Genomic DNA, 14,217 nt, shown 5'->3' on the forward strand with positions numbered 1-14,217 from the left:
CTAGAAAAGACGCTCACACACGGTAGTTAGCTCAATATGTTAATTGTCCTTGTTAGCTAATAAAGAGCTCTTAACTGTTGCCTGCCTCACCTCTGTTTGTACCCACGTTGTTATGAGAATAGAACAGATAAGAGTTGGTTCCTGTAACTTAGATAATGAACAGAGATATCATTTGTAAAATACCATCAATGTCTTTCTATTTATGCTTTAGTGATGAATGGAACCAGCCCAATTTGCTTCAAAATTAATCCAGACGCAAAGTAGTTTCTTACATATGAAGAATTCTAAGCATGAAAGAACATGTTGTTCTGATTTAATGGGAAAACAGTATAGCATTAGGAGCTTCTTTCTCTTCTAAAATACTTAATAACTAAAGTGCTACTAATTAGTTACAAGATACTTTTTATTTCTCATAAAAGTATATATGCTGCTTATGAAATTAATCATTTCAAGTACAGGTTTAAATTAATATTTCTACTTTATATCCCCAGCAAATTTAACGTTTTTCGGGGTAGATTCAAAAAATGCTGCAAAAAAGGTATTACTGAGGGGAATGTACATGCAACTGTTCTTCTTAATTTGCCTTTGGGCAGTGGTGAAATCCAAATTTTTTTACTACTGGCTCTGTGGGCGTGGCTTGGTGGTCATGGCTTGGTGGGTGTGGCAGGGGAAGGATACTGCAAGATCCCCATTCCCTCCCCATTCCTGGGGGAAGGTTATTGCAAAATCTCCATTCCCACCCACTCTGGGCCAGCCAGAGGTGCTTTTTGCCGGTTCTCCGAACTAATCAAAATTTCCGCTACCGGTTCTCCGAACTACTCAAAATTTCTGCTACCGGTTCTCCAGAACCTGTCAGAACCTGCTGGATTTCATCCTGCCATTGGGATTTGAGAAAGTTAAAGTAGGAAATAGTTATTTAATACTTATTTCCAGAAAAATCTGAATGAATAATTCTTGAAAAGGTCAGACACCAGCTAACTGCTTGCTCAAATTTCCCTCTGTAAATCAAAGATTCCTTCAGCATAGTTTAATGTCTTGGCACTCCTGAAAGATAAGTTTTGCAACATTCTGACATTGGATTAGGAGTCAGTAAAATAAATCTTCTGGGACATGTAAAGTTGTACTCGTCATCATATAAGGACCATTATCTATTTATACAACCTCTTGCAGCAAATATTAGAAGATGCATGGCTTACTGTGATCAGTAAACCACAAAAGTCATCAATAACATTGCACAGTTCTAAAGCTAAAGTATTTATTCATGGTAAATATAAGCCTCAGGTGAGATGGACAGCAAACAAATTTAATAAATAAAATAAAATAAAATTATAATTCCATAGTACTAAAAATTAAAAAAGAGAAAAGAGAAAGGGGAAAAAAACAATGAATAACTAAATTCAGAACAATCAGAAATAATTACAGAAAGCCAAAATAATTCTCAGATAAAATCCAAGTTAGCTGCCCACACTCAGCCAGCTGGGACTTAAAGTTCATGGAAATGCAACAGTCTTAACCTATTTATGGAATTGCAGTAAAGTGGGAACTGCCTGTACTTGATGGTGGTGGGTAGAGTATTCTGTAAGATGGGAGTTATTACAAAACAGGCTAGCTGTCTCATTCATTCCTTGCAAGCTTCATGAAGGAATGGAAGTTCCAGCAGGCACTCTCTTGGGAACTTGGCCAGATTGATAGATTTGCTTGTGGCAAGGTGTTGCCTGATCTGTCCGAGTTCCACACCATTTATGGCCCTAAAGATGATGAATAGCATTTGAAATTGAGATTGGAGAACTACTGGCAAGCAGTAATAATATAACTGGAGCATAGTGATAATAATAATAAGGGGACATGATGACTCAGTGCCTAAGACGCTGAGCTTGTTGATCGAAAGATCGGCAGTTCAGCGGTTTGAATCCCTAGTGCCACGTAATGGGGTGAGCTCCCGTTACTTGTCCTAGCTTCTGCCAACCTAGCAGTTTGAAAGCACGTAAAAAATGCAAGTAGAAAAATAAGAACCACCTAGGGTGGGAAGATAACAGCGTTCCATGCACCTTTGATGTTTAGTCATGCCGGCCACATGACCACGGAGGCGTCTTCGGACAGCGCTGGTTCTTTGGCTTTGAAATGGAGATGAGCACCGCCCCCTAGAGTCGGGAATGACTAGCACATATGTGTGAGGGGAACCTTTACATTTATAGTTATAATAAAGTTTTTACACCTATACTACAGTTATAATACCGTTTTATACCTGTAGTATAGATGTAGTATAGGTGTAATTCTTCATTGCTGGAGCTCACCTGCCAATAATATTGTTGCCATATTTTGTAGAAGTAAGGTCTCTGTCAGGTCCCAGATGTTTCTACAGGGACGCTGGCATTTTGGTGGGAGGAAGGTGGGAGGAGTGGAGTGATCTGTATATGAAGTTTCTGTTTCTGTTTCCTGCATTACTGTGTTAATCTCTATATGAAGTTTCTGTTTCCCTACAATGATGTAGTGTGGGAAGGGTTTGGTTAACATGCTTTAAATAGCTGGTTTTAAGTGAGAACCTTCAGTTCTTGCCTAGACCTTTTGTTATCACAAACCTTTCAATAAAAGCTCCTTTTGGAACAGCTACAGTTTCAAGAGTCCTGCTTGCTTGGGAATATTGGAGAGGCAAGATCTTACAGTCTCTCCAAAGGCAGCCTCACATACAGTACAATGCAGTATTTCAGACAGGTGGTGAGGAAGCCATGAGTTACTGAGGTCAGGACATTGTAGTCCAGGTAGAGTCATTACTAGTACAGCAGCCAAAGCTGGGTGAACCTTCTGCTGTTCATTAGGAATTGCAGGTCCAGGAGGGCCCACAAATCAACAGCTCAATTTCCTGTTATGATGATCAAAGATGAACCAAACATAAAATACTTCAGTACAAAATATAAATTAAGAATTAAAACATGAACAACTCACCCCAATGAAGAGTAAACATGATTAGAACAAATTTAAATCCAAACAACTTATTGTCTAGCTACCTAAAGTATTATTTTTATGTTTTGTGTCAGCAGGTAGCAAAGAAGCAGGAAAGGAGGCAGATTTGCTCAGCCTCATGTGATATGTGGGTTCAATGGTATCTTCAGGAATTATGAAATTGAAAGACAATGCTCAAATGTTTGCAAAAGTTGGTCTACTCAATGTGTTGTTCATTACTTTGCCAATTATTTTTTATAACAACTTTTGAAGACTAGAATATTGATTTTTAATTAATGTAAACAATTTGTTTCCAAATTTCCCCCTTGACAGATTAATGCAGGGGTCCCCAACCTGTGGACCACAGCCCACTACTGAGCCATGGACTATTCACAACTGGACTGCATGAGTGGCACTTGTTCACACAGCTCGACTCACATGAGCAGTGGGTGCCGCTGCTCACAGCCCAACTTGTGTGAGTTGTGGGTGCCAGCACTTGTAGCCCTATTCACGTGAGCAGTGAGCACTGGTGCTCACAGGTCCATTCTCATGAGTGGTAGGTGCACACAGCCACCACTCACACAAATGATGCTGTGCTCACACATGCATGTGTGCATGTCTGCCCTTCGCCACAAACCATCCTCACTCCATGCTGGGTCGCCAACCCGGAAAGTTTGGGGAATGCTGGATTAGTGCATATTTCTAAGAGCGCTATAGAAGGCTCTTAAATTGAAAATCAGAATATCACTCATATATTCCAGAGCTGAGATGGTTTGGATTTGTAGCTATCTTTGGAGAAATCAGATTTATGTAAGGGAGAAATTAGGGAACTAATGAAAATGGGTCATATTAAATAAATATATGTTTGTTATATATCTATATAAAGGGAGACTAATATAGATCTATTTCAAGCTATTTAGCTCTCATCTAGCCATACTCTTACTCGGATTCGAACTTGGGCTGCCTGCATATTAGGCAGTTGTATTAACCTCTGAGCCACAAGTTCTCCTCCCTTTATTGGCTTGAGTGTTTTTCTGTCGAAGCACCTGGTCTATCCCTATATGGGAGGGAGCATACTGCTTCCCTTTCGCCTTTCAACTCCAATCCAGGAGCCCTCAAGCAGTCGCATTCATGACAAACCATTTTATACCAAATTTATACCAAATATATCTATATCTATATCTATATCTATATCTATATCTATATCTATATCTATATCTATATCTATATCTATATCTATATCTATATCTATATCTATATCTATATCTATCTATCTATCTATCTATCTATCTATCTATCTATCTATCTATATATATATATGTTACCTAATTAAGGTAATAAAATGTTTGCAAGAAAACAAACAAGCTCAGACAGCACGAAGGACCCCTCAAATCTATTTTTGATCAAATGTTCCCAAGAAACATATGTTATTCACATAGAGTTCCTGTCATAAAGGCTTCTGATAAGAATAAAGAGCCAACGATCCATTGAAGAGGTCTCAGGTTTTTGCCATTTCTTTGTCCTTTATAATATCAAAAGCCAATTTAAACTCTGGAGAGGGTTCTTTGTCCATGTCATGCATCTATTAGTCAGATATCATAAAATCAAGCCTTCTCTGTCTGTTCATCTGCAATGATTTCCTCATTATCCAACCAGTCCCTGAATTTATTACAGAGGTGCCTTGTGCAAAGCTTTCCCAATTAGGCATAGGAAGCTAATGGAGTAATAGTTAATTAGATCAAATGTGATCCCTTTCTTCTAAACCGGAACAATTACAGTCATATCAGTCTTCTGAAAACTATCCAGAAGAGTTAATAAATGTGAAGAGGACAGCCAGAATTGGAGTCCACTAGTCAGCATTATTCTTTATCATTTCTACAGGAGTATAATTTATAGCGAATGGCTTTGCTAGTCGTCAACTGGCCTGTTGAGTCTTTCACCTTCTGAATTTATTTATTTATTTTATTTATTGGTTTGTCAAACATGTACAGGATAGCAGGTGTGAACATGAACATGGACATGAACAAAGGAAATGAATATAAATAAATGGTGATAGTAGGACAGGGATGGTAGGTACGCTGGTGCACTTATGCATGCCCCCTTTATGGACCTCTTAGGAGTGGAGTGAGTCCATGGTAGACAGTTTAAGGTTGAAGCTGTGAGGGTTTGAGGATGTAACAACAGAATCAGGTAGAGCATTCCAGGCGTTAATCACCCTGTTGCTGAAGTCGTATTTTCTGCAATCGAGTTTGGAGCAGTTTACCTTGAGTTTGTCCATGCATTATTGAGGTTGAAGCTGAAGAAGTCATTGACAGGTAAGACATTGTAGCAGACAATTTTGTGTACTATGCTTAGATCAGACCACAGGCAGCACAGTTCCAGATTGTCCAAGTCCAAAATTTCGAGCCTGGTGGCATAAGGGATTCTATTGTGAGTAGAGAAGTGGAGTACTCTTCTCATGAAATACCTCTGGACCTGCTCAATTGTATTAATGTCTGATATACAGTGTGGATTCCAGGCAGATGAGCTGTATTCAAGAATTGGTCTGACAAAGGTTTTGTATGCCCTACTTAGCAATACAATGTTGCCGGAGAAGAAGCTTCGCAAAATTAGGTTAACAATTCTTAATGCCTTTTTGGCAATGCTGTTACAGTGAGCTCTGGGGCTTAGATCATTTGAGATGAATACTCCTAGGTCCTTGACAGAATGAGGGTCATCTACGAGGTCGTTTCTGCCCAACTTGTATTTGGTGTTCTGATTTTTATTGCCAATATGTAAGAGAGAACATTTATTAGTTGAGATTTGGAGTTGCCAAATGCACAACCATTCTGACACATGGTCAAGGTAGCTTTGAGGGCAGCAGCATTGTCAGTGGTCTTAAATAATTTTACGTCATAAGCGAAGAGGACACAGCTACTTTTAATATGATCGCATAGGTTGTTGATGTAAAGCAGAAAGAGTGTGGGTCCTAGAATGCTGCCTTGGAGGACACCGCTGTTAACTGGTGCCAGATTTGATAGGGCCATCTCTATTTTGACTACGTGTTGCCTGTGTGACAGGAACACGACTATCCATTTGTGCAGGGCTCCGGAAATGCAATAGGAAAACATCTTGGGAACTCTCTTTTGGTGGTGAATTTCCAAGTCATGACCCTGTTTAGAGTAGTTACTGGGATCAATATCCACTCCCAGAATATGTGGTGAAGATATTACTTAAGCTCCATCATCGAAGCAGTTTTGTAAATTGTACCACTCCAAAATGGTATCCTCATTGTATGAAAGGAATAGGATCTATTCCTGTTTTCATCCAGCTATTGGAAGAAAGTGAATTTCCATATTTCCCTTTACTAAAGGCTTGTAAGGCTTTTCACAGCTGACTGAACTGAATGCATCCCCCCCCCAGTTCTCAGAGTTCCCTTTTAAAAAGTGCATTAAGTTTAGAAGAGTAGCAGCACACATTTTCCATCAAATGAATTAATTTTAAATTTAGAATTAATCCCGATGTATATTAAAACAGAGACTTTCTGAGCTCTAAGTAGGAAAGGAAATTCTTTTTAGTAGTTCTTTATGTAACAGTTGCTTGAATGCTTATAAATCTGAAAAGCAACTCTTACTGGTAATTTGGAACATCTATAATTAAAAATCTGTTTTCAAAAGATATATGTGAACATTACAAATCCACTTAAAAGGTCAGTGATAGTTGATTTCAAATTGTGCAGCTTGCATGTCATTGATTAAAGGTAAAGGTTCCTCTCGCACATATGTGCTGAAGAGCCAGCGCTGTCTGAAGATGTCTCTGTGGTCATGTGATAGTATGACTCAATGCCAAAGGAGCACAGAATGCTGTTCCCTTCCCACCAAAGGTGGTCCCTATTTTTCTACTTGCATTTTTATGTGCTTTCGAACTGCTAGGTTGGCAGAAACTGGGACAAGTAACCGAAGCTCACCCCGTTACGCAGCACTAGGGATTCAAACTGCTGAACTGCCTACCTTTCGACTGACAAGCTCAGCATCTTAGCCACTGAGCCACCGTGTCCCTTTCATTGATTACACACATGCTGTTGTCCAAAAATTAATCTGGAGTTTATTTTGATGGTCACAGTTCTAATTTCCTTTTTAATGCTGATGATACAGGATCTGTGTGTACTCCGTGGCTGTTGTTGGGATCCTCAGAATGAAACACATGTACCTTGGTGCTACTTTTCAAAAAATCATGGGTACCAAATTCAAGGAAGAATGTCAGACACAAATCCAGGTAAGCTGAAGAAGCCTAAACTCCAGACTTATTCGATATTTATAGACACAGCATGAAAATAAGGAAATGAACATAAAATGTAAAATAAAAGTATTTTCAGCATGTGGATAAACTCAGTGCTTGATTTCTTTCCTACTAATAATCTTAAAATTGGATAGATCAAGTATCTGCTTCATGTCTGCACCACTTAACATGGGAAAGAGAAACAGCCATTCCTAAATTCTTAAACTTTCTGAGTCAAGAGGCTAAGTTAGCATGTTTGTTAATAAACTTTTGCTATTTAATAAGAAATTGGGGTTTGTAGTTATTTTAGTTAGGAGGTGGGGTTAAAATTAAGAAGTTGTTTTTTACTATTTTTGTCACTTCTACTTATAAAATTAATACATATAAAAATAAATTATTTTTCCAGTATTTTATTATGCATTTTAATTGTTTACTATGACTTCATCTTGGACCATAAAGAAATAAATAAAAATAATTGTTAATTAAGTGCCAGAAAGATGAGATATTAATGATTCATATGGATCTGAGAATTCACAAGTTGTGACAGAACTAGGAAAGCATCTGAGAATGTTTCCAAGAATTAAGCAGATCTTCCTTTTATTTCATGTACAGATTTGGTGTTTTTTAGAAGCAAAAACTAGATTAAACTTGGTCCAGTAACAAATTTAAGTCAGTGCAGTTCTTTCAATCATTGTGCAATTTATCAGTGGCTAAGTGCAATGCAGAAAATTCTTACAGCATTTTTCAGGGGCATCAGCTTCCATGCAATGGAGAAGGCGAGTATAGATCAGAGGTGGGTTTCAGCAGGTTCTGACCAGTTCTGGAAAACTGGTAGCGGAAATTTTGAGTAGTTCAGAGAACTGGTAAATACCACTTTTGACTGGCCCTGCCCCCGATCTATTCTCTGCCTCCCGTGTCCCAACTGATCAGGAGGAAATGGGGATTTTTCAGTAAACTTCTCCTGGAGTGGGATGGGAATGGAGATTTTACAGTATCCTTCCCCTACCATGCCCACCAAGCCATGCTCACAGAACTGGTAGTAAAAAAATTTGAATCCCACCACTGGTCTAGCTGCTTCCAGAATGAAGTGGATCAACTAAAAGGACTGCACAATACAGAGAGACAGATTCAAAGCCTGTTTTGCTCTACAATTCGTTGGCTGATTTAATTTAAAGGTCAGAATGGACAGAATAGTTTATCAGTAAACTGCATGCCTTATTCTCTTACTTTGTTTTGTCCTGAATGAGGATTACCTCATATTACTATTGTTATTGTCAATATTGGAAGTAACACCCTTCCTTCTTTTTTAGGATTTGAAGCTACTCTAATAAGACTACCTTCTCCATCCCTATTTGGAAATGATATTGAAAAGCTTCACCTCACTGCAGAATATCAAACAGCAAACCGATTTCATTTTAAGGTTAGAATGCTTTTTTTTTTTTTTTAAAGAAATGAAATATTTTCAACCAGAAGATCAAGGAATGCAAGTGGGTGGCAACTAAATCTAATAAATTTAAGTTAATAATAACAGGGAATGAAAAGATGAATGAATGACAAGCTGATGCCATAATGTATCACTGGGCTAAAAGATTACTGTGCAGAAATTGGAGGAAAATTTTCAGTCTGTACAATGTGATTATTTTTGTTAAATATACTAGATCTGGATTGGTAAATTCCAGATGTCTATTAGATAACAGCAAAGAGACATAGAAAGCACTAAATCTTTGCTCGCATATGGTGAACACCTGGTATTTTTCAGCTTAGATCTATTCTGTATCTTCAAAGCAGTGGTGAAATCCAAATTCTTTTACTACCGGTTCTGTGGGCGTGGCTTGGGTGTGGTATGGTGTGGCTCGGTGGGCATGGCAGGGGAAGAATACTGCGAAATCCATTCCCACCCCACTCCAGGGGAAGGATACTGCAAAATCTCCATTCCCACCCCACTCTGGGGCCAGCCAGAGGTGATGTTTGCTGGTTCTCCGAACTACTCAAAATTCCCGCTACCGCTTCTCCAGAACCTGCCAGAACCTGCTGGATTTCACCCCTGCTTCAAAATAAAAATAAAATATTCATTTGAAAGGATGTGTTGTCCAATGATAGAATATTGTATATAAAGCAAAACCAACCTTACAATTCATCATCTTAAAGTAAAATGTTCTGCAAACGACCTTAAGGCAAATGAGTATAAGCATAAAAATAGGCATATTTCATACCTATTTAGGAACAATCTCCTTAAATATATATATTGAAGGATACTTTCTATGAAAATATATTCCATGAAAAACTGTCTTAAGGTCACCATTCTCATGTTGATTCACAGCCAATATGAAATTTCTCAGGACATTTCAGATATTCATTGAGAAACCTATCTGTCTGGTTTGCCAGTTTTAACTATTAGTAAAAAGCAGGCATGAAACCTTTATAAACTTTTGAATTGAATGCTTGTAATGATGTAACAATGGCAATAGCACTTAGACTTATATACCGCCCCACAGTTCTTTATAGCATCTCTGGATGATCTACAATGTCAGCATATTGCCCCCAGCAACCTGGGTCCTCATTTTACAAACCTCGGAAGGATGGAAGGTTACTTCAACCTTGACCTCTGTCAGGATCAAACTCCTGGCTGTGGGCAGAGTTTACCTGCAATACTGCATTCTAACCCCTGCACCATGGGAGCTCAATGTAGGGTTGGGTATTGAAGTATGAAATATTTAAAACATGGTCCACAATGATGAAAACAGTTTTAACATACTTTAAATGTTATAAAAAGACATTGCTTTGAATTTCTGATAACAGGATGATGAGACAACTAAAAATGATTTTGATTTTTGAGAACAGAGAAGGCTTAGTCAATCTAAAAATCTGCAGCTGTAGAAATTTCTCTAACAAATGCCATCTTTTACAGGACAGGGAACTGTAGAGATCAGATCATAAATACATTGAAGCACAACTTTTGATATCAGAATCTGAAGCTTAAAGGGATGGAATTATAAGCTTTCTTTATGGTCTTACACAAATCATATTTTATTTGATTGGTTACAATAGTATGCATTTTATTGTACATAGACAACACCTCAATTTAATCAATTATGGGAATTCTATATCTTTATTGAGTAGCTGGATTGATCGATACATAAAATGAATAATAGGAGATGTGGAACATGAAGTAATACATTCTTTATACTTACATGTAAAAGGAAGGCCCTAGAATTTGTTTAAAACTGTTATGCTTTCTGAAAGACTGTTGCTTCCACGACTAAATGTTAATTCCCTGGGACCTAGGCTTCCATTCTTATAGCTAAGATGTTACCTATCTTATTAGTGCTTGCTATATTACCTACACCTGAGGATTCTCAAAGTATAGTTGCTTTCTGGCATCTTATTTGGACCAAAAAATATAAGTGAGTTGGGTTGATGTTGGAACCTTATTTTCTTTTATTACAAGACTAATATAATTAATTGCATTTATTAAACCTGAAACAGGTTTACCAGCAATTAAGAATATTTCAGATGAGGGAAAGTTGTGCATTTACTATGTCAAAATTTATTTCATTTTAAAATTTTATGTTGCTGTTTGGTTTGAACAGATTACAGATCCTGCCAACAAAGATAGATATGAAGTCCCACATGAAAACGTTCAACCTTTTCAGGGATCTAAAGCAACCAATTTAATGTATCGAGTAGAAGTCACAGAAAATCCTTTTGGAATCAGTGTGATCAGGAATAGCAATAATAAAGTTCTGTAAGTTACCTTCTTGTTATTTGAGTTTTTTTTTATAGGTACCCACAGTTCATAATTGTTCAACCACTTTCCCACCCTATGATGAATTGTATATTAATTGTATTTTAATTGTAATGAAATGAATCTGAGATGAATTCTCAAATATTTTGATCTCAGGCTTTTTTTAGGTTCTTAAAAAAGATTGAGACTCTCAAACAACTTTGGTTTGTGTGGGCTATATCTGTCAATATTTACTGTATTATAAATTTACATTGAGAGATTATTTTTATCTTTACAGACTGTCTGAAAGGGTCTCAGGAACTGTCAGAGGTCCTCAGACCACATTTTGAGAACTGTTGCCAATATAGCAATAGCACTTAGACTTATATACCACTTCATAGTGCTTTGCAGCCCTCTCTAAGTGGTTTACAGAGTCAGCATATTGCCCCCAACAATCTGGGTCCTCGTTTTACCAACCTTGAGCTTGATGAGATTTGAACTGCCAAATTGTAGTCAGCAGAAGTAACCTGCAGTACTGCATTCTAACCACTGCGCTACTGAAGCTCCTATTGTCAATATATTGACAATTAATTTTTAAACATTTTTTTTAAAAAAATGAAGTAAATGCAGTAATTTGAACTGTACACATCTGTAATAGAAAACATCTCATAGCCATAAGATGCTTGCATGTTCAACAGCATCCCAGAAGATCAGAAGATGCTTTTTGCACTGTTCATACCAGATTTTGTAATCTGTTCAACATGAAATGTAAGTGTATCCACTAGCACCATGATGGCGAACCTATGGCACATGTGCCACAGGTGCCACGCGGAACTATATCTGTGGGCATGCGAGCGTTGCCCTAACTGATTTTCGGGTCTTCCGGGCCCACCGGAAGTTGGGAAACGGGCCATTTCTGGCCTCCGGAAGGCCTCCATGGGTGTGGGGAAGGCCATTTTTGTCCTTTCCAGGCTCCAAGAAAGCCTCTGGAGCCTGGGGAGGGCGAAAAACAGGCCTACCAGGCCCACTGGTAACCTTTTTACCGTCGCGTGCCAAGCACTGGGGAGGGTCACGTGCACATGCATGGGGTGCAGGGGCATTGAATTATGGGTGTGGGCAAACACGCACACGACCCCTGCCCTGCGCTCCCCCCGCTTTTGGCACGCGACATTAAAAGGTTAGCCATCACTGCACTAGCATATTCATTGTTGTCGCACATTTTAGGCAAGAATCAGAAGTAATCATCCTTCTGGGAAGTTTGACTGCCATCATTTATTTATGTAATATCCTTATCACAATATTGAAAAGGGGTAATTAAAATAATACATCAGCAGCAGTCAAGAAAGTGAGCAATGTCTGTTAAGGAATAAAGACCTATTATCTATTCTTCCAAATGTTTCCGGTGTCCTGTAGTGTCCTATCTTGGTGACTATAGCTCTTACTGGTGACCCAATTTTGAGCTCTTATGTCACTTGAGACAAATGCTGGTCTTTTGCTTAGCTTTTTTTTTTTCTTCACAAGGAATGCTTAGTATGAATACAATGTGAATTGAATGCATTTCTTTTTTTAAAAAAATCCAGTTTATGAAAAGCATAATACCTTTGATCATTCAAACAGCTTCAACACCAGTATAGGACCTCTGATATATGCCGACCAGTTCTTGCAGCTTTCCATTAGAGTGCCTAGCTGGAATGTTTATGGGGTAGGAGAACATGTACATCGACAATATCGGCATGATTTTAATTGGAAAACATGGCCTATTTTTACCCGAGATGCTTTTCCTAATGGGGTAAGTGTCTTCTTCTGATTCTGTATCAGGTTTGGTCTTCTGAAGTAAAACAAATAAGAACATAATAGATTCTGTATGAATGAAATGAAATGAAATGAAATAATGAAATGGACAGAACAGAACAGAACAGAACAGAACAGAACAGAACAGAACAGAACAGAATAGAATAGAATAGAATAGAATAGAATAGAATAGAATAGTTGGAAGGGACCTTGGAGGTCTTCTAGTCCAATCCCCTGCTTAGGCAGGAAACCCTATACCACTTCAGACAAATGGTTATCCAACATCTTCTTAAAAATTTCCAGTGTTGGAGCATTTACAACTTCTGGAGGCAAGTGGTTCCACTGATTAATTGTTCTAACTGTCAGGAAATTTCTCCTTAGTTCTAAGTTGCTTCTCTCCTTGATTAGTTTCCACTCATTGCTTCTTGTCTTTCCCTCAGGTGCTTTGGAGAATAGCTTGACTCCCTCTTCTTTGTGGCAGGCCCTGAGATATTGGAACCACTGCTATCATGTCACCCCTAGTCCTTCTTTTCATTAAACTAGACATGAGGATGAAAGAAATGAAAGGAGGAAAGCAAAATAAATAAACTAAGAAGCATGATTCTGACGTTGCTGTGAATAAAATGATAGGACAGCATTACTTAAAATTCAGGCAAGGCATAAAAGAAGTATCACAAGGAAAGAAAGCACAGTTTGCTTGCTAGAAATACAGGTGGCCCAGAACTTACGGCCACAATTGAGTCCAACATTTCTTTTGGTAAGCAAGATAGTTGTTAAGTGAGTTTTGCCCCATTTCATGACCTTTTTTTGCTTTAGTTGTTAAGTGAATCACTGCAGTTGTTAAATTAGTAACATGATTGTTAAGTGAAGCTGGTTTTCCCATTGACTTTGCTTGTCAGAAGGTCATAAAAACTCTCACAAAAGATGACATGGGACACTGCAACTGTCATAAATACACGTCAGTTGTCAAGCATCTGAATTTTGTTCACATGACCATTGGGGATGCTAAGTCGTGAAAAACAGTTGTTGTTTTTTCAGTGCCACTGTAACTTTGAATGATCACTAAACAAATAGTTGTAAATTGAGGACTACCTGTACTCTAGTACAGTATTATTATTTTTTTGCAATCCTTTTTTTCTGTAGAGAACTGGTGGTGGAGGAGGAGGGGGATAAGGAATTATAAAGATATAGTTATAGGTCCTGTTCCAGGTGTTTTGTTTTCTTTAAAATTTGGACAAAGAAGACAAATGTTGTGTTTTTTAACTTTCTTTTACTTTATAACTTTCGCAATCTGGTCTTCAAACAGTATTTTCACAATAGAACTTGTAGCACATTAAATCAAATAACACCCCTCTTCCAGAATAAGTAAAAATAACGCAAAAATGTGCACAAATGTCAGGGGTGAAATGCTCCCGGATTGGACTGGATCGCCCAATCCGGTAGTGATTTTTCCCTGTAGTTCAGCGATCCGGTAGGGATTGCCACCCGGGTGTCATTACTTCCTG

General features: G+C 38.1%; 1 protein-coding gene across 3 annotated transcripts in view; it reads left to right on the forward strand.

Moving 5' to 3' along the window:
• SI (sucrase-isomaltase) overlaps positions 1–14,217 on the forward strand; it is a 161,204-nt gene that overhangs the window by 70,761 nt on the left and 76,226 nt on the right. For all 3 annotated transcript variants that reach the window (XM_034439061.3, XM_087872533.1, XM_034439060.3), the window contains exons 4-7: positions 7,074–7,194; positions 8,508–8,617; positions 10,788–10,942; positions 12,539–12,710. In XM_034439061.3, coding sequence (XP_034294952.2) covers positions 7,074–7,194; positions 8,508–8,617; positions 10,788–10,942; positions 12,539–12,710 — 558 coding nt within the window. The remainder of the gene's footprint in view (positions 1–7,073; positions 7,195–8,507; positions 8,618–10,787; positions 10,943–12,538; positions 12,711–14,217) is intronic.

The sequence above is a fragment of the Pantherophis guttatus genome, chromosome 6 (genome assembly GCF_059756535.1).
Source record: "Pantherophis guttatus breed Tessera chromosome 6, ASM5975653v1, whole genome shotgun sequence".
In the NCBI taxonomy this organism is placed as follows: domain Eukaryota; kingdom Metazoa; phylum Chordata; class Lepidosauria; order Squamata; family Colubridae; genus Pantherophis; species Pantherophis guttatus.